Here is a 24,793-nt window from a genome sequence, read left to right as displayed (position 1 = left end):
AAATTAAGAGGATCTAAAGGTATCCGCTTTCTGTGAGGTAAGCCCACTGTTATGTTGAGAGTGGTAGGGTAAACCCAAAGATTGCTTAGGACCTCTGTGAATATGCATCGATTTTAATGGGTTCTTAGACTTCAGACAGTTTTTGTTTTTAAATATTTTCATAAAAATAAACATAATCACTTAAAGACTTGCACAATGACTTTCCCTTTGTAATGTGATTTACATCTCATTTGGTAACTTTATTTATTCCACAAAACATACTTTTGTGTTTAAAATTTTGTTGGCATATAGATGACTTACGTTGTGTTAGTTTCAGGTGCACAGCAAAGTGAATCAGTTATACATATACATATATCTGTTCTTTTTCCAGATATGCCACTATAGAGTATTTAGTAGCTTTCCCTGTGCTATACAGTAGATCTTTTTACTTATCGATTTTGTATATAGTAGTGCGTTTATGCCAATTCCAACCTCCCAGTTTACCCCTTCCGCAATATTTCCCTTTTGGTAACTATAGTTTGGTTTTGAAATCTTTGAGTCTATTTCTGCATAAATACATATTGAGGCCCTTTTATGTGCTGAGCTTCAGGGACACATAACCTGACCAGAGAAAACAGACTCAAGAGAGAATTCTTGTGGGAAGTAGGATCTGAGCTGGCTTTGAGGGTAGTGTAGGAGTTGGGTAGGACCCTGAAGATGGGAAAGATAAAGTGATTAAAGATAAAGTGACTTTTGGAAAGCACAGAGATGTGAGCAAACGAAAGGGATTAGGTGGGTGGAGAGAAGGGTGCAAGGTGGCTGTGGCTGTGGGTTGGAAGTAAGAAAGGGAAACGAGGAAGTAAGTAGGGAGGCCTCATGAAGGTCATTCTCTGACCCTCATGAAGGTTAAAGACTGTCCTGTCCTTGATGCAGCGTCATGCCTGGATTTTTTAATGGGGGCGTGAGATGTGACCAAATTAAAGTCTTAGAAATGTCCCTCTGGCCACAATAAGTAGCAAGAACTGGCAAGGAGCACATCTGAGGGCAGGGAGAGCTGTTAGTGATGCTCTTGTTTTGATCCAGGCAAGAGATGAAGAAGGTTTGAAATAAGGGAGGAACTGCAGTTAGGGAGAAAAAAGGACAGAGTCCTGAAATGGATATTTCCATGGTAGGCAGGACCCCGCGTACCAACCCCTATTGGAATGATAGGGAAATTTTGGTTGAGTGGTTATCTAATGTGCAGGGGGTCACACAGCTAGTTAGCAATAAAGGTGGGAGAATAAGCACTCCTACTATGAAGATACTTACCTGTATCAGTTTTCTTGACATGCTAAGATGACTCCATGTCACAGAACTCCCTTGGAGATAGAAGCTAAGACTAGTCATCTCCAGAGCCTACATGGCACTTGGCATATTCTGTCTGTAGTACATATTCAATACAGATAAGTCAGAAGTACGGTTAAATACTAATTATAGCTTTCAAACTTGCTTCTCATCCTAGCCCGCTCAGGTACCTCTGGCTTCATGGCAGAGAAGAACTTCACCTTGGTGACTGAATTCCTCCTGATCGCATTCACTGACTGTCCTGAAAGGGCACTGCCTCTCTTCCTCCTGTTTCTATTTATCTATCTCACCACCCTTTGGGGGAACTTGGGCATGATTATCCTGATCCGCGTGGATCTCCGGCTCCACACCCCAATGTACTTCCTTCTGAGTCACCTCTCGTTCATGGACATCTGCTACTCATCCGTCACCGTGCCTCAGATGATGGCCGTGTTGCTGGAGCATGGGGTGGCTCTATCCTACACACGCTGTGTCACCCAGTTCTTCCTCTTCACCTTCTTCGGCTCCATTGACTGCTACCTCCTGGCCCTCATGGCGTATGACCGCTACCTGGCCGTGTGCCGACCCCTGCTCTACGTCACCATCATGACGCAGAAGGCCCGGTTGGGTTTTGTGGGTGGGGCTTACGTCGCGGGTGTCTTCAGCGCCTTGGTTCGCACGGTCTCAGCTTTCACGCTCTCCTTCTGTGGAACCAATGAGATCGACTTCATTTTCTGTGACCTCCCTCCCCTCTTAAAGCTGACCTGTGGGGACAGCTACACTCAGGAAGTGGTAATTATTGTGTTTGCCATTTTTGTCATCCCGGCCTGCATGGTGGTGATTTTAGTGTCCTACTTGCTTATCATCCTGGCTATTTTGAGGATCCCCTCCGTGGGAGGCAGGGCCAAGACCTTCTCTACCTGTGCCTCCCACCTCACCTCCGTGTCACTCTTCTTTGGGACCCTCATCTTCATGTATCTGAGAGATAAATCCGGCCAGTCCACTGAGGAAGATCGGGTGGTGTCTGTGTTTTACACCGCAGTGATCCCCATGTTGAACCCCCTCATCTACAGCCTGAGGAACAAAGAAGTGAAGGAGGCCCTGAAGAAAGCTCTTAACAGAGCCAGGCTGTCCTAGCCACCCAAGGTCATCCAACCTTGGAAAATCTGAGAATCAAGCCCCCTGCAGGGCCAGCATCCTGGGAACTCATTATTTATAGCACGCTCAATGTTTAAACGACTATGTCATCATACAGGGTATACAGAAGAACCATATCTTTTATTTCTGGGGAGAGAAAAGAAAGAAAGGAAGAGGCAGCCTGAGAAGAGATTGGAGCGAGAAATCTAACTCCCAGGACAAGTGACAAAAGAATCTGAAGTTAAACTGTATGCAATTCAGTTGTGTCACACCTCACAGGTCTTGTCTACAAAACAAGACTACAAAAAAATTTCCATCATACAGAAATGTTGAAAATAATGCGTTCCCCCATGCATTGTGAACTCCCTATATCCAGTACTTAGATGCTTTATCACACACACATACGCACACACGTGTGCGTGTGTGTGTATGTGTATAATCTATCTATTCATTTGTCCATCCATCACTGCAGCCACCAATCTGCCTTATTTTTTGATGCAGTTCAAAGTGAGTTGCAGACGTCAGTATTAGTACTTTTCAATTGTATATACTCCAGGACTATGTCAGCAGTTAGGATTCAATATTTAGATTACATTTATTTAAAAATTAAAAAAATTGAAGTATAGTTGATTTACAATATAGTGTTAGTTTCAGGGTACAGCATAGTGTTTCAGTATTTTCACACATTATACTCCATTTATTTATTACAAGATAATGGCTATATTTCCCTGTGCTACACAATATATCTTTATTGCTTATCTATTTATACATAGTAGTTTTTATGTGTTAATGTCATACCTCTAATTTGTCCCTCCTCTTTCCCTCTGTACTTGGTGACCGCAAGTTTATTTTCTAATCTATTTGAGTCTGTTTCTGATTTGCACTCATGTGTATTATTTTTTAGATTCCACATATAAGTGATATCATACAGCATTTGTCTTTCTCTGTCTGACTTATTTCACCAAGCATAATATTCTCAGGTCCATCCATATTGCTGTAAATGGCAGTATTTCTTTTTAAATGACTGAATAATATTCCATTGTCTATGGATAGCACATCTTAATCCAATCTGTTAATAGGCACTTGGGTTGCTTCCATGTCTTGACTATTGTAAATACTACTCCTATGAACACTGGGGTGCATGCATCTTTTTGAAAGAGTGTTTGCATTTTTTTTCTAGATGTATTGCTGGATCCTATGGTAGTTCTATTTTTAGTTTTTTGAGGAACCTCCATACTATTCTCCATAGTGGCTGCACCGATTTACATCCCCAACAGTGTTGCAAAAGTTTCGTCTTCTCCACAACCTCTCCAACATTTGTTGTTTGTAGACTTTTTGATGCTAGCCATTCTGACAGGTGTAAGGTGATACGGTTGAAACAAACTCAAAATGGTTTAAAGATCTAAATGTTAGAACAGAAACCATACACTCCTAGAAGAGAACATAAGCAGGATGCTCTTTGCAATAAATTGTAGTATATTTTCTTGGATCAGTCTCCTAAGGCAAAAGAAATAAAAGCAAAAATAAACACATGGGGCCTAATTAAACTTAAAAGCTTTTGCACAGCAAAGGAAACCACTGACAAAAACCAAAAGACAACGTGGAAGGGTAGAAAATACCTGCAAATGATTGGATGGATAAGGGTTAATATCCCAAATATATAAACAGATCATATACCTCAATATTAAAACAAACAAACACCACAATCAAAACATGGGCGGGCGCTCTGAATAGGTGTGTTTTTTTTTTAAAGACGATGTATAGATGGCTAATAGGCAAATGAAAAGATGCTCAACATCACTTCGTCAGCGAAATGAAGATCACGCTTATTTTTAATGATTAAATTGAGGTAGTAGTTTGATAGTCCAGTTAGTAAAGCTGACCCTGCTCAAAGTATTCTTCAGACTCCTGTAGTCATTTCTAAGGATTCCTCACACAAATGACGCTCTACATGCTCACACTAACATGTCCATCATTTGCTGTCACCACTGGAACTATGCCCTGTTCGTTTCTTTTCCCCACCTGTTCCAGTACCATTTTGTCACATTTGCCTATGAAACCATCTGGTGATTTATTCATATCATTATTTCCACCGCCCATAGTGGTATCTGCAGGGTCTGTATCATGTTGTCTCTAGATGTTCTTAAAGCTTTTGACCCTGGAGAGGCCAGCTTTGCTGCATTCCAAGCATGGGTGGGCAGGAGGGAATTCTGGTCTGTACGGGTCCCTGGGCTCTGCAACAACTCAGCCTGCATCCGAAGCCTCCCAGAATTCACTGGGTCTTGCTCTTCACCTTCCCGACTGTAGGTACCTCAATCAAATCCAAAGCACTGGAGGGAACGAGCCCCACCTACTCATCATTTTCTGTTTTTCCTTTGATATCTATTCTTAGAACCCAATCTCCTTTTCTCCTTATCCCTTGGATTCGAAAAACAAACAAATGAACAAAGCCCAAACAAGAACCAAGATCCCAAGAATATGAATGATATAAACCATCATGGGAGGGGATAAAGCGAGTAAAAGTATCTTACAAACATAGGATGATCTCGGACTCAGCCAACCCAAAATGATGTGTCACACCTGCAATTCCAGTAATAGTCTTTTAAATTGAAAGGAGCAGGTAAGTGAAATGTGGAAGATTCAAGGTGAAGGCATCCAAAGAATATTCAGTTTAAGATCATTTATAATAAAACATTTAGATCCTCAAAGACATGATGTTTATCCTAGAAGGCAGGGTGCTTTAAAATATGTATTATAATTTTCATAAGAAATGTTTGATCCCTTTAATGATAGTATGTCTAGTCATTAAAACCCTGGCTGAAAATGTATAGTTGCTCTAAAAGGGGATGTCTAACAAATTGTTCCTGTGTCAATTGTGTTACAGGTGGTGGGAAAAAATTAAGGAAGTAGTTAGAGAGCTTGTATTACCTATAAGAAATTCCCTCTTGACTGAAAAAGACAATATAGGGTCTGTTTGAATAAAAGGAGTACACTGCAGAGTTATTTGCTCTCTTGGAATCTGCCAGAAGGAAGGGAGAACACAATGAAATGAAAAGAACTACTAAGGGAGTAGGTTGCCAGATCTAAGGAGACAGTTTAATGCCTCTTTCTGATTAAATTTGAAGCAGATGAAAACTTTTATTTAAGAAGGAAGGGGTAACTGAAAACACTCTAGGAACCAGTGGTTACAAAGCCCCAACACTTCATTTGAGACTTTATATACCTTTTACCCGTAGAAGGAACTTAGGGGAGTTCTGTCGTGGCTCAGTGGTTAAGGAACCCAATTCACATCCATAAGGATGTGGGTTTGACCCTTGGCCTCGCTCAGTGGGTTAAAGATCTGGTGTTGCCATGGGCTATGGTGTAGGTTGCAGACATGGCTTGGATCTGGCATTGCTCTGGCTGTGGTATAGGCTGGCAGCTGCAGCTCTGATTTGACCCCTAGCCTGGAAACTTCATATGCCGTGGGTGTGGCCATAAAGAGACCAGAAAAAAAAAAAACAAAAAACAACTTAGGGAAAGTTAAAAAAAATGCTTTCGGAGTTCGCATCGTGGCACAGTGGTTAACGAATCCGACTAGGAACCATGAGGTTGCGGGTTCGATCCCTGCCCTTGCTCAGTGGGTTAACGATCTGTTGCCGTGAGCTGTGGTGTAGGTTGCAGACGCAGCTGGATCCTGCATTGCTGTGGCTCTGGTGTAGGCTGGCAGCTACAGCTCTGATTAGACCCCTAGCCTGGGAATCTCCATATGCCATGGGAGCGGCCAAGAAATGGGAAAAAGACAAAAAAAAAAAAAAAAAAAAAAAAAAGCTTTCCATTTATGTATGGGAAGGGAAGCAGGGTTAAATTAGGTAACTAAAAAGAACAGGTAATAATAGGGGGGTTACTTGTAAGTAGTTGTTAGTATTTACTTGTATCGGGCTATATCTTATGTTGTCATCCAAATAAAGCAAACTGTGATTGTTTTTATTATTTTAATTCTGAAATTCCTGTTTTAATAGAAAATATATAGCTGATGAGAGAGCATTCAAAATAGCTTTTGGAAATATATGCTTAGGGAATGCTAGGCTCTTCAGATCAGAAAACACCATCTGCTGGAAGGTTTTGAGTTTGGCTATCATTCCTAAAAGGAGACAGCAAAGGTCTGGAAAGATGAACTTGGAGGGAGTTCCCATTGTGGTGCAGTGGAAACAAAACTGAGTAGTATCCATGAGGAGGCTGGTTTGATCCCTGGCCTTGCTCAGTGGGTTAAGGATCTGGTGTTGCTGTGAGCTGTGATGTAAGTGGCAGATGTGGCTTGGATCCCTCATTGCTGTGGATGTGGTGTAGGCCAGCAGTAGCAGCTGTGGTTGGACCCCTAGCCTGGAAACTTCCATATGCCAAGGGTATGGCCCTAAAAAGACAAAAAAAAAAAAAAAAAAAATAATTGCCCTGATCCTTGCCAATCTTGAAAGCAAGATTGTTTCAAGGAGGCAAAGACTATGAAAGCAGGTACAAAGTTTATTGTTAGAAATTCAGTTCACCATACACAAAAATAAACTCCAAATGGATTAAAGACCTAGACATAAGACCAGATACTATAAAACTCTTAGAGGAAAATATAGGCCAAACACTCTCTGACATAAACGACAGCAACATCTTCTCAGATCCACCTCTTAGAGTAATGACAGTAAAAACAAAAATTAACAAATGGAACCTAATTAAACTTAAAAGTTTCTGCACAGCAAAGGAAATCCTAAACAAAATGAAAAGACAACCCACAGAATGGGAGAAAATCTTTGCAACTGAATCAACTGAAAAGGGATTAATCTCTAGAATATATAAACACCTCCTACCGCTCAATACCAAAAATCAAACAACCCCATCAAACAATGGGCAGAAGATCTAAACAGACAATTCTCCAAAGAAGACATACAGATGGCCAAAAAACACATGAAAAGATGTTCAATATCACTCTCATTAGAGAAATGCAAATCACAACCACTATGAGGTACCACCTTACACCAGCCAGAATGACCATCATCAAAAAGTCACAAACAATAAATGCTAGAGAGGGTGTGGAGAAAAAGGAACCCTATCACACTGTTGGTGGGATTGTAAATTGGTACAACCACTGTGGAAAACTGGATATTCCTCAGAACACTAAAAATAGAACTACCAGTTGGCTCAGCAATCCCACTCCTGGGCAACTGCCCAGAGAAAACCATGACTTGAAGAGACACATGTACTCCAGTGTTCATTGCAGGACTATTTTCAAGAGCCAAGGCATGGAAACAACCTAAATGCCCATTGACAGAGGAGTGGATAAAGAAGAAGTGGTAAATATACACAATGGAATATTACTCAGCCATTAAAAGGAACTAAATAATGGCATTTTTAGCAACATGGATGGACCTAGAAATTATCATGCTAAGTGAAGTCAGTCAGACAATGAGACACTAACATCAAATGCTTTCACTGACATGTGGAATCTGAGAAAAGGACAGACTGAACTTCTTTGCAGAACAGATACTGACTCACAGACTTTGAAAAACTTATGGTTTCCAAAGGAGACAGGTTGGGGGGGGATGCACTGGGGGGTTGGGATGGAAATGCTATAAAATTGGGATGTGGTGATCATTGTATAACAATAAATGTAATAAATTCATTGAGTAATAAAAAATACTTAAAAAAATAAAAAATAAAGCTTAAAAAAGAAAAAAAAAAAGAAACTCAGTACAACATGTGGGAGAGCACACAGAGACATAGTCTATTTAAGAAGCCTCTTGGTTTCGAACGTGACGGAAAATGAAAAAAAAAGAGAATGTATGGGTGGCTGGGTCACTGCTGTACAGCAGAAATTGAAGGAACATTGTAAATCAACTATAATAAAACAATTTAAAAAATCTTTTGAATCAAAAAAAAAAAAAGAAAAAAGGACAGGAGAAAGACAGTAATACACAGCAAAAGAGAGTGTGGGTGTGGCACTTCCTGAATGAGGAGTGCACCAGCGAGGGGATTTAAATCACTTATATAGGACAGTTCTCTTCCAGTCTTTGTTTTCCTTTGGCCAGTTATTTTATTTCTCACACCTGACCAGAGCCAGAGCCCTCCCCATATGCGTGGGCATTTTTTGGCCAAGATGGATGCCAGAGCTATGATTTGTGGGAAGGTTAGCTTGACTTAGTATGGTTTGGCATCTCCTCCCTTTCTGGCCCAGAGGGGTCTTTCTGCACATGTGTAGTTGGGATCTCCCTGACCCTGAGGATGCGAAGTATGTGACCTCTTGGTTTTTGCCCAAGCAGGGCTTACCTGCTCTCTGGCCCTGCCATTATGATTATTTAAAGTGTCCACAGACGACAAATTCCAGTTAATTACCTTGTGCCTGTTGTTATTTCTGTCTTGAGTTACAGACAGACAGCTGGTTGTAAATGTCTATCCTGGAGTCTGCCTATCTCTTGCCTGTCTAATAGAGACTTAAAGAAGCCAGTCCTGGGATGAGTCAAAAGAAGATGGCTTATCTTAGAATAACGACGGTTTTGCTATTTGGCATTTGGTCAGCTGCTGTGCTTTTATGGAGCTGCACTGCCTTAAGATCATTCTTCCCTAGGAACTCTAGTTCTGCAGGATACTAATCTGCTTTCAATGAAAAAGAGGTTCTGGGATCAGATATTTCTGGGAAATGGTGCATTACAGAAAGCTGACAAAGTTTCTTAAAAATAGGACTATATAGATCCTTTAATCTACTGATGTGCAAAGTGATTTTTCCATGTGGGGGATGCAGTATGCAGTGATTTCTAAACTTATGAGAAGAACAAACCTATTTTCCTCGCTGGAATGTCTACTATGGTAAATGTAAGGGTTTGCAAGTTAGGGGAACACGTTGGTGGTGGTTCTCAGTCTTTGCTGCACACTGTAATCACCCGGGGATTAAAAAACACTGATATTTGTTCCTACATGCAAACATTCTGGCTTAATTGTTTAGGGGTAATCTTTGGGCTTCAGGGTTTTATTTTATTTATTTTATTTTTTGTCTTTTTAGGCTGCACTCATGGCATATGGACGTTCCCAGGCTAGGGGTCAAACCAGAGCTGCAGCTGCCTGCTTATGCCACAGCCACAGCAAGGCAGGATCTGAGCCATATCTGCAACATACACCACAGCTCACAGCAATGCTGGATGTTCTAACCCTCTGAAGAGGCCAGGGATCGAACCCACATTCTCACGGACACTTGTGAGTTTCATCACCGCTGAGCCATAAGAACTGCGTAGCTTCAGGATTTTAAAAGCTCCCCAGGAGATTCTAATGGGAGCAGAGTTGAAAACCACTGCCCTAGGTCCTCTTGCCTTGTGCCTTCTTCCAAACAGGCTTAGTTAGCGGAGCACTGAACTGGTTCAAGTCATTGTTTTTCCACCAAGTAGCTGCACAGCCCTATCCATCTCTAGGTTTTTATTTTTTGTTTTTTTTTTTTTTTTAATTAAAAATTTATTAAAGTATAGTTGATTTACGATGTTCTGTCAATTTCTGCTGTACAGCAAAGTGACCCAGTTTTATATACATACATACATATATATATACACATGTATATGTGTATATGTTGATTTACAATGTCCTGTACACACACACACACACACACACATATACACATATACACATTTGCATTCCCTTATGTAGTCACTCCTTAGGTCATTTCATCCAGTCCCATGGATTTAAGTTCTTAAAGCATTTAAATGGGATTCGATTCTTTGCCATGATCTACATGATTCAACCAGGTTGGGTATCTAGCCACCTCCAGGACTATATCCTCCTACCCTCCCCTTCCTCTTCCAAGTCCAATGCCCTCACTGTTCCTTGAGGATGTCAGACATGTTCTCACTTCAGGATCTTTTTTTTCCTTTTTCTTTAATTTTTAAAATGAAAGTATAGTTGATTTACAATGTTGTGCCAATTTCTGCTATACAGCGAAGTGACCCGGTCATACATATTTGTAAGTTCCCTTTCTTATATTATCTTCCAATCATGGTCTATCCTGAGACTGGATATAGTTCCCAGTGCTATATACCTCATTGCTTATCCATTCTAAATGTAGTTTGCATCTACTAACTAAAAATTCTCCAACCATCCCGCTCCCTCCTCCTCGTCAACCACAACTCTGTTCTCCATGTCTGCAAGTATCTTTCTGTTTTGCCGATAGGTTCATTTGCGCCATATTTTAGATTCCACATATGTGATATCATATGGTATTTGTCTTTCTCTTTCTGATTTACTTCACTTCGTATGAGAATCCCTAGCTGCATCCATGTTGCTGCAAATAGCATTATTTTGTTCTTTTTTATGGCTGACTAGTATTCCATTTTGTCTATGTACCACGTCTTCTTAATCCATTCATCTGTGGATGGACATTTAGGTTGTTTCCATGTCTTGGCTATTGTGAATAATGCTGCAATGAACACAGGGGTGCATGTATTATTTTGAATGAAAGTTTTGTCTGGATATATGCCCAGGAGTGGGTTTGCTGGATCATAAGATAGTTCTATATTTAGTTTTCTGAGGAAACTTCATACTGTTTTCCATAGTGGTTGTACCAATTTACATTCCCACCAACAGAGTAGGAGAGTTCCCTTTTCTCCACACACTCTCAAGCATTTGTCAATTTCTAGGTTTTTAAATTTATAAGACAAAGAAACATCAAATTTCACTCTCTTAGGTCTCCCGTGAGGAAGGAAGGTGCTGATGGACTCTGGAGAAAATAGTCATCAAGAACATGCCTTCATTATTTTACTTTATGGAACAGTGCACAGAGGTTCAGGCAGGGCTAGAGAACATTTCCTAAGCCTCTGCCTCTAGGTATAATTTTTGGAGATTGACTAATCCGAATCACCTGGAGTGCCTCAACAATGTAGATACCTGTGCCCTATAGTGGAGAACCTACATCAAAATTCATGGGTGTGGGCCAAGGGTATTCATGTTTTAAATAAATTCCCTGGGTAATTCTTATGCACACCAAAGTTTGAGCATCAGTGTTTTGGAGGAGAGGTGTTTTGGAGCACCGTGAAAAATGTGCTCTGTTTGCCTAGAAGAAGTCTGTTCATGACTTGCTTGTACCAGCCTCTCCAACATCTCATCTCAGGACACTTGCATTTGGACAATTCTTTGTTTCTGCCAAGTAGTGAACTTTCAAAGTCACCAATTGCTGCAGCACATGGCAATGAGGAACAAAACTCATGCTTAGAAAACGGTCTTCTTTTGGGATCAGCTTATAGCTGGCTAGGGTGTCATTGCGCAAAACCCCTGACAAAATTCTCCTATTCTGAGATATAGGAAATCTTCAAAGGAATATATTCATTTTGGTATAAGGCCATCATGAGGCAAGACTAAGAACCAGTCCCATCAGACTCTGGTAGCAAGAGTGGGATGGGGCTTTGGGAGTTTGAAATTAGAGAGAAATCTTCAAAGATATTAGACACATTGTTAGGAAGATAAATTTTCCCTCCCTGGAGACTTACCTCAGGAACCAATTATGGCACATGATGCTGGGGCAGCGAATACAAAAAAACCCACCAGCGAGGTCTAGTGCAAGATTAGAAGCTCAGGGAGAGAGGCTGGTGCCCAAGCCCTGCTATCCTGAGCTGAGTCTGAAAAAAATCTCAGGGAACTCTAATGTCGTGGATGCTTTGTTTTGTCAAGGGTGAGGGGGGCTCCATGAATTGTGACTAAGACATAGTGGTTCTGGAAGCAAATCCACATCAAACAAGTTGCTACGATTATGGGCTCATGCTGCATTCTCGGTTACTTAAGAGGAATGAAGACAAGGTAATTGAAGTTCAGAGGGGAAAATTGTCTTGCCTGGGGTCACACATCTACTGTGAATGAGCTAGAACCTAGATTCCTCTGGATTGGCAGGTTCCTGGCAGAGGAACCATTAATCAAAGGAAGAAGACACTAGTGAAGTGGAATTCAGGTGAGGATGTTTCATGCCCAGTTCATGGCTTCCAAATCTGATTTCTTTTCTTAGTTATTATTTCTAATGGGTCAGCTCAGTATTCGCCTGGCTGCTGGTGCATCAGGTAATCAAATATGGTCAAACCCATCCTTTACAGCCCTATTCTATAGAAACCTTACATGCATTAACCGGGAATCCTACAAAAGTGCTTAGACAACACCAGGCTGCAGAAATATTTCTGCTTTCAAATATGGATGCTGTTTATTATCAAACTTCTGCTTTTATTAGGGATTGTGAGAATAACCAAACAATGTTTAGAGAGATTTGTTAGGTGCTAAAAGGAGCTTGTGTTTGCTCTTCTGTTTCCAAGGTTCATGTGAGTACTTACGAAAACCAAAAAACAAACATAAAAACCTTATAAAAAACAAACATAAAAACCTTAATAAGTCAGCCAACTCTAATTAGGATAACACCTATTTGTTAAACATGCATGTTGTTAGATGGAAATTGAAATATTCCTATAATCAGAGCCAACTGCTGATTGCTAATGGCTTTTTTCTTTGGTTTGTGTTCTTTTGTTCAGAGAATATAAATTACCCTTCCTTAAAACACTCATTTAAAATTTTAAATAGCCACGATATATATGTAGAGTGCTTTTAGTTTTCCAATGCACTTGTGCATCTGTTTTAATCTATGCATTAACCTTATCTCTTAAGCAGGGCAGATATTATGATCCCCTTTTGGCAGAAGAGGAAATTGAGGTTCAGAGAGGTTAAGTGCTTCGTGTAAGATCAAACAGCTAACTGGGGGCAGAGCTGCAAACACAAGAGCTGACTTGTAAGCCAGAGAATCACAGTGCTGTCCATTCTTAGTATAACAGAAGCATTCATCACTTTTTATCTTATATTATAGGGAGCTCTGTATTTGTCCATTTCCACGTTAGGCTGTGAAGTTTGTTGAAGTTGAGGTCTACCTATCAGTCACTCAATTTAAAGCTTTTCTTTTTAAAAATATTTTTAAATTAAAAAAACTTTTTAAAAAAAGGATAGTTGATTTACAATGCTGTGCCAATTGCCGCTGTACAGACAAGTGATCCAGTCATACATTCATTTTCTCTCATTATCTTCCATCAAGTTCTGAAATCTTTTCATTTGAAATGACTGGCACTTCTCTCCTCGGGGATCCCATCCTGGGGTGCTTCTGTCTCCCGCTGCACAGGTAAAGCACTGAATGGATGGCCCAGAGGAATTACACGGCGGTGAGGGAGTTCTTCCTTTCTGTGTTTGCTGAACATCCAGAGTGGGGGCTTCCGCTTTTCCTGGTCTTTTTGGGTTTCTATCTACTCACTCTGTTGGGGAACGCGGGAATGATCTTCCTGACCCGCAAAGACCGCCGGCTCCACACCCCGATGTACTTCTTCCTCAGCCACCTTTCCTTCGTGGACATCTGCTACTCGTCCACCATCGTCCCCCAGATGTTGGCTGTGCTGCTGGAACACGGAGCTGTCATCTCCAAAGCTCGCTGTGCTGCCCAGTTCTTCCTCTTCACCTTCTTCGCTTCCATCGACTGCTACCTCTTGGCCATCATGGCCTATGACCGCTATGTGGCCGTGTGCCAACCCCTGCTTTATGTCACCATTGTGACCGAGAAGGCCCGCTTGGGTTTGGTAGCTGGGGCTTACGTGGCTGGTTTCTCCAGTGCCTTCGTTCGAACGGTCACCGCCTTCACTCTCTCCTTTTGTGGAGACAACGAGATCGACTTTATTTTCTGTGACCTGCCCCCTCTGTTAAAACTCACATGTGGAGACAGCTACACCCAGGAGGTGGTGATTATCGTGTTTGCCCTTTTTGTCATGCCTGCTTGTATACTGGTCATCTTGGTTTCCTATCTGTTTATCATCATGGCAGTCATGCAGATCCGCGCTGCTGGGGGCCGGGCCAAGACCTTCTCCACCTGTGCCTCCCACCTCACTGCTGTGGCCCTCTTCTTCGGGACCCTCATCTTCATGTACCTGCGAGATAACTCGGGCCAGTCCTCAGAGGCAGACCACGTGGTGTCTGTGCTCTACACGGTGGTGACCCCGATGCTGAACCCCCTCATTTACAGCTTGAGGAATAAGGAGGTCAAGGATGCTGTTGTGAAAGTCCTGAGCCAATCAAAGCCTTCTGGAAGGACCTAGATGGACCCAAACACATCATTCCTTAGTTTCTCTATCTTTTCTGGGATTCCTCAAACATCACTGATTGGAAAGACTTTCCCAGACAGCTTTATTAACATTTCACCTCAACTTCCCACCTCCACTTTCTGATTAACTGTATCATGTAATGCTTGTCATCATTTGATGTACCACGTTTTATATATTTGATATTGTCCAATCCTCACAACTCGAAAGTAAACCGCATGAGAGCAAGCATTTTTATCTGTGAGATTCATTTCTGTGTGCCCAGTTCCTAAGCAAAGCCTACATATAAGGCGCTTGATAAATATTTGTTGAATGAATGAAAGAAACTCAGGTTCCATTGTTGACTTTTAAGTTCCAACTTCAGTCCTCAGTTTTCTTATCTGTCAAGTGGGTTTGCCTATTTAACAGGACTATATTTTTGAGGATTCAGGGTGTGAAAGGGCAGGGACCATGTTGGTCTTAGTCTCTAGTACCTGTAAAATGTAGTGCGTTGCCTGGCACAGTTAATGGGTGAAGCAAATAAAAAAGCTATCTACAAATGCCACTGCTGATTGAATCCAAAGAAATGTTCCAAATCCCATTATTTATGTTTTCCTTGTTTCTCCTACAGTTTCTGTAGATTTTGAACAATAATAATAATATTAGTGATGATGATGATGATAGAGGGCACCTAGGATTTATTAGGCAGTTATCACCTTCCAGGAATTGTGATTTTTGCTGCAGGAAGTATCTGATTTGGTACTCATCACAGCAGGGTGAAACATGTTCTATGATTATTCCTGCTTTATAGGTAGAGGAGGCATCTGAGACTTCGAGTTGACTAATTGTTTCAAGGTGAGCAAGCAAGTGGTAGAGTGGGGCTCCAGCCCCACCCACTCCTGAGCTCTTTCTTCCTCGCCATACACACAATCTCCTACTGTGATCTACTGCCCACACTGTATAAGCACTCAACCTGGCATTTAATGTTATCGCACGTTTCTTTTTCCTTTTACTTGGTGAAGAAAAGATAAAAGTCCAATCTGTGGAGGTAGGAGGTCACCAACAACATTTATTCTCATGTGCTAGTACTGTGTAATGTGGCAGCATGTGTCAATGTGTTTGTGTGTGTCTGTGTGTGTGTGTGTGTGTGTGCATATAGTTGTGGTGAGAAAAATCGATGAAATAGATGGCAGCTTCTGAACTCTAGGAACTTTCATTTTAAGGATATATAACAAAATTTCTAGAAAAGAGTTAGGTGGACATGTTTAGGAAAAGATAGCTGGAAAAAAATTGCATTGGTGGCCAAGGGATTTGGATTCACACCTTAGCCTTAGTTTGGGTTTTTGCACAAATCTCTTAAACACTGAAGAACTGGGGGGAAGCACCTCCACAGAGTGTGCCTAGGAGGCCATTTTTTGAATATTAACTGCCACGCAGTGTTCCCCTGACACGTTTCTGTAGTAGGTGATGAGACATTTGTTTTATAGAAAGAGCTCAGAATTTGGTATCAAAGTGTCCAGTCTGTCACTTTTTAGGTTATTATGGTTTCAGATTAGTTAGGGCCTATCAGCCTGCTTTCTCAACTGTGAAATAATACTTATTGAGCATTTACTCGGGGACAGGTTCTATATGTATCTCATTTGTTCTCACAATAACATGGCACATGTGGAGGACGGGAGGGTGCATGTGAAGCTCTATAAGCATAAACATTAGTTTATAAATCGTGTTATGATGGTGATTGTCCCAGGCTCTGCAGCGTCGTGAGCATCAGTGGGTAGAGGGTCCCACAGCTGATCAGTGGGCATCTTCACTTCAGAACTGTCTGGAGTGGTCTCTCCAGGGCCAAGATTAGCTGTGGATCCAGACATCTCCAGAAGTAAAGAGTTCACTAGTTCACCTTTAAACATAACTCTCAAACTAGCGTACACTTAAATGCACACTTAAACTAAAGCTAGGCCCTACACTAAAAGCTTTATATGAATCATCTATTTTAGTCCTCCTGACAACTTTAATGGAAAGTAATTATTATCAACCTCATTTAGCAAAAGGAAGAAATAAGACCCAACATGATTATGTAAATTGCCCAAGCTCTGCAGCAAGAAAGTGGCAGACCAGGGATGCTCTGATCTCAGGTCACCAAAGTATTTACTCTTGTTTTTTTTTTTTTGTCTTTTTGCCTTTTCTGGGGACGCTCCCTCGGCATATGGAGGTTCCCAGGCTAGGGGTCGAATCAGAGCTGTGGCCACTGGCCTACGCCACAGCCACAGCAACGCGGGATCCGAGCTGCGTCTGCAACCTACACCACAGCTCACGGCAACGCCGGATCCCCAACGCACTGAGCAAGGCCAGGGATCAAACCCGAAACCTCATGGTTCCTAGTCGGATTCATTAACCACTGAGCCACGACGGGAACTCCAAAAGTATTTACTCTTAAATGATGTCCATCTTTCTGTGTTTTACCATCTCTTTCTCCCAGGCCCCAGTATTTTTTGCAATTTGCTTCAGAGGCATCTGGATTTCAATTGCATTCTTGCTCTCAGTATTTGGTAGGTCTGGGCTGGGCTGGGTGCATGGCATGGCCTGACACATATATACATTCATGGATTCACACTTGCCTTCTTGTAGGTCAATGAGGAGGACATGGGGAGAATTTTCTGCTCCCTCAGAAAAAGCAGGATGGGCTCAGATAAACTTATTGCCTTTTGAAGCCCTTCCAGAACACCTCTGGAGTGAAAGCTTCCTCCAATAAGTAGTTCATCAGTACAAGGTCACCAAACTTGTCTTCATGTCTTCTTTTTCAATCTTCAGTGATTGCCTAAGAATTCAATATTCATTTCCAAACACCTATCATTGTTATTTCTTACCATTTAATTGCATTTAAAATATTTTATTACTTTGTTCAATTCATCATTATCTTCACCATCACTATTAATCAATCTATCTATCTATCAATTAATCATAGCCATCTGTCTATATCCATCATCTGTATCTATCTATTTATCTATATATCATCACATAAGATATTACTCAAAGGATGTATCTTAAATCCCTTCTGGTTTGCTAACATCTTTTTTAAAAGCTTCATTGAGGTGTAATTGGCATGCAAGGTGTATAAATTGGTAATTATCTAGGGGTAGTATTGTTAGATCATGTGGTAGGAATATGATTAACTTTTTAAGAAACCATCAAACTATTTTCCAAAGTGCTTGTATCACTTAACGTTTCCACCAACAACCCATGAGATTTTCAGATCCTCTACATCCTCGCCAGCACTTGGTTTGGCCATTTTTTTCTTTAATGTTAGCATTCTAATGGGTATATAGTGATAACTCATTGTGATCTTAGTTTTCAAGTCTCTGATAAGCGATGATATTGATGTTCAATTTTTTAATGTGGTCAATGACCATTAGTAAATCTGAAATATCTGTCAAAATCTTTTGCCCATTTTTAAGAGTATTTTTTGTTTTCTTATGATCAGATTTCGAGACTCTTTATATTTCTTGATGCAAGCTCTTTATCAGATATATGATTTGTGAATATTTTCTCCCATTTTCTACATTGTTAGTTTTGTTATTCTTAACAGTGTCCTTCAGAGAATAAACACTTTTAATTTCGATGAAGTCCTATTTATCAGTTTTTCCATTTACAGATTGTGCTTTGGTATCATATCAAAGAAATCTTTGCTTATTTCACGGTCACAAAGATTTTCTCCTCAGTCTTCTAGAATTATATAGTCTTAGGTTTTACATTTGTGTCTACAATCTATTTTGAGTTGGGTTTTATATATGAAACAATGTATGGGTCAAAGTAGATATTTTGCATATGGACATGAAGGTGTTCCAGCATCATTTGTTGAAAAGACTCTTTTCTTCACTGAGTGGTCTCTGTGTCTTTGTTGAGAATCAGGTGTCTCTATATGCGTGGGTCTATTTCTGGGCTTTTTTCTGTTCCAATGATCTATTAGTCTATTTTTACTGCAATACTACACTGCCTGGAATACTAATAAGTCTAGAAATCAGCAGTGTTAATTGTTCAACTTCATCCATTTTCTTTTAAACAATGAAAATTATTATGAAAATACGACTATTATTTTAGTCCCTTCGAATTTCCATATGATTTTAAAAACCGGTTTATTAATTTCTACAAAAAGTTCCATTGCAATTTTGATTGAGATTGCATTGAATCTCACTGATCAATTTGGGGACAATTAATATATTACCAATATTGATTCTTCTGACCCATAAGATTGATGTATCTCTTATTTAATTTAGATTTTTAATTTCTGTATTTTATACTTTTCAGTGTATAAACTTTTCAAATCTTTGGTCAGGCTTATCCTTAAGTATTCCATTATTTTTGATGCCACTGTAATGGTATTGATTTTTAAATTTCCATTTCCAATTGCCCCTTACTTATTTCTAGAAATACAATTGCTTTTTAATATTCATGTTGAATCTTGCAGCCTTGCTAAACTCACTAGTTCTACTAGCTTTTCTGAGATTCCACAAAATATTATTCTTACATAATCAGTGTGCCTGCAAATAAAAATAGCTTTATTTCTTCTTTTCTAATTCGAGTGACTTTATTTCTTTTTTCTTGCTTTACTTCACTGGCTAGAACTTCCAAAACAATTTTTTTTTTAAATTCCAAATTTGCTACCATTGGTTCTCCTTGGGCACTGCTTTCTGAGCCTGTGGCATTTTATTTCATCTTTATTATCATGTTTATTTATTTATTCCAGTTTTATTGATATAACTATTATATAAGCATAAGCTTGAGGTGTATAAAATCATGACTTGCTATAGGTACATGTTGGTGAAATGATCACCTCCATAAATTTAGTTAACATCCATCACCTCACATAGTTACAAGTTTTTTTCCTTGTGATGAGAATTTTAGGATTCTCTCTTTTAGCATCTTTCAAATGCACAGTACAGTATTGTTAACAGTAGTCATCGTGCTGTATATTACACCCCCAGAACTTATTTATCTTACAACTAAGTTTGTGCCTTTTTGACACCTCTACTGTGCTCCCCCACCTCTTACTCCCCACCCACACTTCCCTTATCCTCCAGCCCTTGCCTCTGGCAACTACAAATCTCTTATTTCTATGAGACTATTTTTTTTTTAAAGATTCCACATATAAGTGAAATCATATAGTATTTGTCTCTTTCTGACCTATTTCATATCCAATACAATATCGAACAGAAGTGATGAGAGTGAAAGCCCCTGTCCTGTTCTTGATCTTTGGAGAAACTTTTGAAGAGTTTCTTTCTCCATTAATTATGTAGACTTTTCACAGATGTCCTTTATCAAGTTAAGGGAGTGTTTTGTGAGACTTAGTTTGTTGAGAGTTTTTTTTTTTTAAATCAGGGATGAATTTTTGATTTTGTCTAAAAGTTTTCCTGCACTCACTAAGATGATCATGCTGTGTTTTATTGTTTGTTTATATGGTGAGTTACTTTGATTCCTTTGGAATGTTAAACAGTTCTTTATTTCTAAGGTAAACTTCACTTGGTCACAGTGGAGTATTCTTTTTATGATGAAAGAAAGTAGAAGGTGTTCTGCCTATTCTTGATGGTTAAAAAGGTCACAGAAGGTATTGCCTCAAGTCATATGCCAGTTTTAAAAGGAATTTATAGCTCCAAGTCATCTAAATCCCTCTATTAAAAAGAGAATATAGACAGAGGCATAATCAGGGAAAGGAAGATAGAAGCAAATAAGAAGTTTGAAATGTTTTCGAAAAATATATGTTCTGAAGGAGGCATTTTCCATTTGAATTCAACCATAGGACGTGGGATGGTGGAGCAATCATTCGGAATTATGCTCATGGGCTGGAGAGGGCAGGTCAGGAATTCCCATTTCAGGAATAATGGTTTGACTCCAGTGGTGTTTGAAACAGCTGATCCCTCCTTTTTCTTGGAAGAATTGTCACTTCCTCCCCATCTTCCCGACATTACTTTATTCTTTATTTATCCCATCTCCTTGGCTGCTGCTCCTCAGACCCCTTTGCTGGGTCTTTATTTCTAGACGTTAGTAACACTGTGAGTTAGCGGCAGAGTCGGACCAGATGCCAAGTCTCTTGGTTACAAATTTATGACTCTGCTACTCCACCTGGAATAATGAAAGCAGAGGTCTGCGATGTTTCATATTGGAGCTGGGAGTGGAATAGAGTGGACTTTGGGGGTACTCAAGAAAGGCAGGACTCTTAAGAGGATGGTTTGGTAATGCACATAAAAGCAGGTAGTTTTTACATTTGTGATGAAAAAACTCAAATAGATCATAAAAATTTGAGACACCATAGAGAAAGGTAAGTGGCTGATCATATATATTCTCTTAAAGAGGTTGGATTTTTGTAAGTTTACAGAAGAATAAAAGTCAGCTTTGACTGGGTACAAATAAACCTAATTTGATAGAGCAGATAGAATGGAGTTAGAGTCCAGGGAACAGCCGAAGAAAAAGGAACAGTTACTATTTATGTGGTTTTTTTTTTTTTTTTTTTACTGCTTATGATATACTAGGCACCATGGTAGTTGTCTACATATTTATTTAACCACAAACAGCTTTGGAATATTGGGATTATTATTCCAATTTTATAGACAAAAAGGTGAGTTTCAGTGTCTAAGTAATTTTCCTTAGACCACACAGGTGGGTCAGAACTTGCTGAAAAGTCAGAATTTAGACCAGATCTTTTCTCTGCATTACAGTGCAATTGTTAGAGAGAAATTAGATTCTATAACTAGCAATAGTTTTCTCCAGAGCTGGAAATATGAAAAGAGGATTTGGACAGGGGAAAACCCCCCACATTTTTCTGGGTAGATACAGAGTATTTTTAAGATGGATGTCTCAAAGACATTTCCATCAACCAGTTGTCATCTAAATTCTCAGAATCCTAGAGCTGGAGTGGAACTCAGGGCTCATGTGGTTCAGTGATGGCTTAGCACATCAGGGTCAACTGGAGGGCATTTAAAAAATGCCAGTGCCCATTTCCCTCACTAGAGTGTGGGTTAGTAGATCCAGGCAAGAGTTTTGAAGGAAAGTAGTCAAACGTGTTTGTAGTCTTTTCCCAGCCTTGGCGAAGTCTGAGGTTTGATACTCTATTAAATCCTCCTGGCAACTAATCTAAGACCTGTATAGGTGCATATTGGATCCAAGACACATGCCAGTCCTGCTGAAATGGCTTTGAGATGACATGAGCACTTCCATCTATGTTAAAATTGGTAATGGAGAAATCTGTAATTGATGACCAACCTGTATTTGCTGAGATACAGCTTCACTAGAAAATGGGTACTAGTCACACACCACGGAGGGGCTATGTGATAAGCAAGTAAATAAAGTTTCCTGAACTTCAGCTCTGTCTCATGATGGTACACACCCAGTGTTCACTCACATGACCAGGCACATCTCAAGTGTGGAATGACTAGGATAATTAAAAGGCATGCCTGGAATCATGAGATCTCTACGCTGCCCCTGTGTCTTGTGTGACTGTCCTGTATCCTTTCTTTCTTTTTTGGCTTTTTTTTTTTTTTTTTTTTTTTTGGTCTTTTCAGGGTCGCACCTGCTGCATATGGAGGTTCCCTGGCTAGGGTCTAATTGGAGCTGTAGCCACTGGCCTACACCACAGCCAAAATAATGTGGGATCTGAGCCACGTCTGTGAGCTATACCACAGCTAATGGCAACACCAGATCCTTAACCCACCAAGCAAGGTCAGGAATCGAACCCGCAACCCCATGGTTTCTAGTTGGATTTGTTTCCACTTTGCCATGAAGGGAACTTCCTGTATCCTTTCTTAAAGCTTTCCTAACACTTGATTTTCGTGTATCTTGTGAGTTTAATTGGGTCTGAACACAAGACCACTGCAGCTGGTTGAGAAGGCACTGAAGAGTTTGAAAATGTGAATTAAAAAAAAAAATTCCTCTAGGTAATTCTGATGTACACCTTCAGTTGGAAACAACTGAGACCAATGATCTCATCTTGTAGATGAGAAGCCAATTTTAAGAAGGTGAGCTGAGGGAGTTTCTGTCATGTCTCAGTGGTTAATGAACCCAACTGGCTTCCATGAGGATGCAGGTTTGATCCCTGGCCTCGCTCAGTGGGTTAAGGATCCGGTGTTGCCCTGAGCTGTGGGGTAGTGCGGCCCCAAAAAGACAAAAGATAAAAGACAAAAAAAAAAAAAAAAAGAAGAAGAAAGAAAGAAAAGAAAAGAAAGAAAGAAAGAAGGTGGGAACCCTCCTGCACTGTTGGTGGGAATGTAAACTGGTACAGCCACTATGGAGAACAGTTTGGAGATACCTTAGAAATCTATACATAGAACTTCCATATGACCCCGCAATCCCACTCTTGGGCATCTATCCGGACAAAACTCTACTTAAAAGAGACACATGCACCCGCATGTTCATTGCAGCCCTATTCACAATAGCCAGGACATAGAAACAACCCAAATGTCCATCGACAAATGATTGGATTCGGAAGATGTGGTATATATACACAATGGAATACTACTCAGCCATAAAAAAGAATGACATAATGCCATTTGCAGCAACATGGATGGAACTAGAGAATCTCATACTGAGTGAAATGAGCCAGAAAGACAAAGACAAATACCATATGATATCACTTATAACTGGAATCTAATATCCAGCACAAATGAACATCTCCTCAGAAAAGAAAATCATGGGAGTTCCCGTCGTGGCGCAGTGGTTAACGAATCCAACTAGGAACCATGAGGTTGTGGGTTCGGTCCCTGCCCTTGCTCAGTGGGTTAAGAATCGGGCGTTGCCATGAGCTGTGGTGTAGGTTGCAGACGCAGCTCGGATCCCGCGTTGCTGTGGCTCTGGCGTAGGCCGGTGGCTACAGCTCTGATTCAACCCCTAGCCTGGGAACCTCCATATGCGCGGGAGCGGCCCAAGAAATAGCAACAACAACAAAAGACAAAAGACAAAAAAAAAAAAAAAAAAAAAAAAAAAGAAAATCATGGACTTGGAGAAGAGACTTGTGGCTGCCTGATGGGAGGGGGAGGGAGTGGGAGGGATCGGGAGCTTGGGCTTATCAGACACAATTTAGAATAGATTTACAAGGAGATTCTGCTGAATAGCATTGAGAACTTTGTCTAGATACTCATGTTGCAACAGAAGAAAGGGTGGGGGAAAAATGTAATTGTAATGTATACATGTAAAGATAACCTGACTCCCTTGCTGTACAGTGGGAAAATATGAAAAAAAAAAAAAAAAGAAGGTGAGCTCTCATAGCTAAAGTCTCATAGCTAACTTGGGGACAGAATCGGGACTAAAACAAAAGTCTTCTATATACCTGCTCCTGGTTTGCCATTGAAACTCACTTCCCAAGATGTGTTTTGAACTACACTAGTCATCACTCTGTGATAAATCTGGTTCTGTATGACCAAATAAGTTTAGTTTTGAGAAACACTGCATACTGTATTACTATCCTGGAGATTTAAACCATTCTAAAGGCTCCAAGAAGTTGTCTAGTTAAGAAATTTTGCTTTATTTAGGTCAGAATTGTCCCAATGTATGTGAACATGGGACTCTTTGTTTTTATAGCCATTAAACATATCAATGAATAGTAATTTGTTTTGGCAAAACAAACCTTGAGAAAAGATGATCTAGAGAAATTGAGATTGAATAAAGAAAATAGTAAGAATTATCCTCAAAGATGTAAAGCTAGACGGTAGGTTCTGCATATACTTGTTATTGTTTAACTTATAAACAATTCGCACCAAATATAATCTAGATGTGTATTATTATTATTAAAGTTAGTAGTAGCATAGATTATAATCTAGGTATGTATTATTTTTTTAATTTTTAATTTTTTTTTTTTTGCCTTTTTAGGGCCATACCTGTGGCATGTGGAGGTTCCCAGGCTAGGGGTCCAATCGGAGCTGTAGCTGCCAACCTATACCACAGCCACAGCAACACCAGATCTGAGCTGTGTCTGTAACCTACACCACAGCTCACAGCAATGCCAGATCCCCAACCCACTGAGCGAGGCCAGGGATTGAACCTGCAATCTCATGGTTCCTAGTCAGATTCGTTTCCGCTGCGCCATTATGGGAACTCCTAGATATGTATTATTGTGAGTAACCATAGGGTTAAGAGTCTTCTTTGAAGACCAGAGGTATGTGGAAAAGTCCTAGGCTTCAGAGGTTGGAATAGGAGGCAGATATCTGAAAGTTTGTCAAAAGCTGAACCATCATATCTATGTCACAAACTCTGGGTAGAATTATTCATTTTGTTATGGAGATAAAAGGAAG

General features: G+C 40.2%; 2 protein-coding genes across 2 annotated transcripts; both read left to right on the top strand.

Annotated features, from left to right (window-relative positions):
• LOC100519181 (olfactory receptor 9Q1-like) lies at positions 1,504-2,439 on the top strand. Its single transcript, XM_013994317.1, has one exon. The coding sequence runs from the start codon at positions 1,504-1,506 to the stop codon at positions 2,437-2,439; it is 936 nt and encodes a 311-aa protein (XP_013849771.1).
• On the top strand, positions 13,596-14,540 carry LOC100512703 (olfactory receptor 9Q2). Its single transcript, XM_003122750.3, has one exon. The coding sequence runs from the start codon at positions 13,596-13,598 to the stop codon at positions 14,538-14,540; it is 945 nt and encodes a 314-aa protein (XP_003122798.2).

The sequence above is a fragment of the Sus scrofa genome, chromosome 2 (assembly GCF_000003025.6).
Source record: "Sus scrofa isolate TJ Tabasco breed Duroc chromosome 2, Sscrofa11.1, whole genome shotgun sequence".
Taxonomy (NCBI): domain Eukaryota; kingdom Metazoa; phylum Chordata; class Mammalia; order Artiodactyla; family Suidae; genus Sus; species Sus scrofa.
This window is presented reverse-complemented; position numbering and strand designations above follow the sequence as displayed.

What these genes read in the sequence shown, in the direction of transcription:
- LOC100512703 (XM_003122750.3), top strand. Translation starts at nt 13,596, where the DNA reads ATGGCCCAGAGGAATTACACGGCGGTGAGGGAGTTCTTCCTTTCTGTG.
- LOC100519181 (XM_013994317.1), top strand. Translation starts at nt 1,504, where the DNA reads ATGGCAGAGAAGAACTTCACCTTGGTGACTGAATTCCTCCTGATCGCA.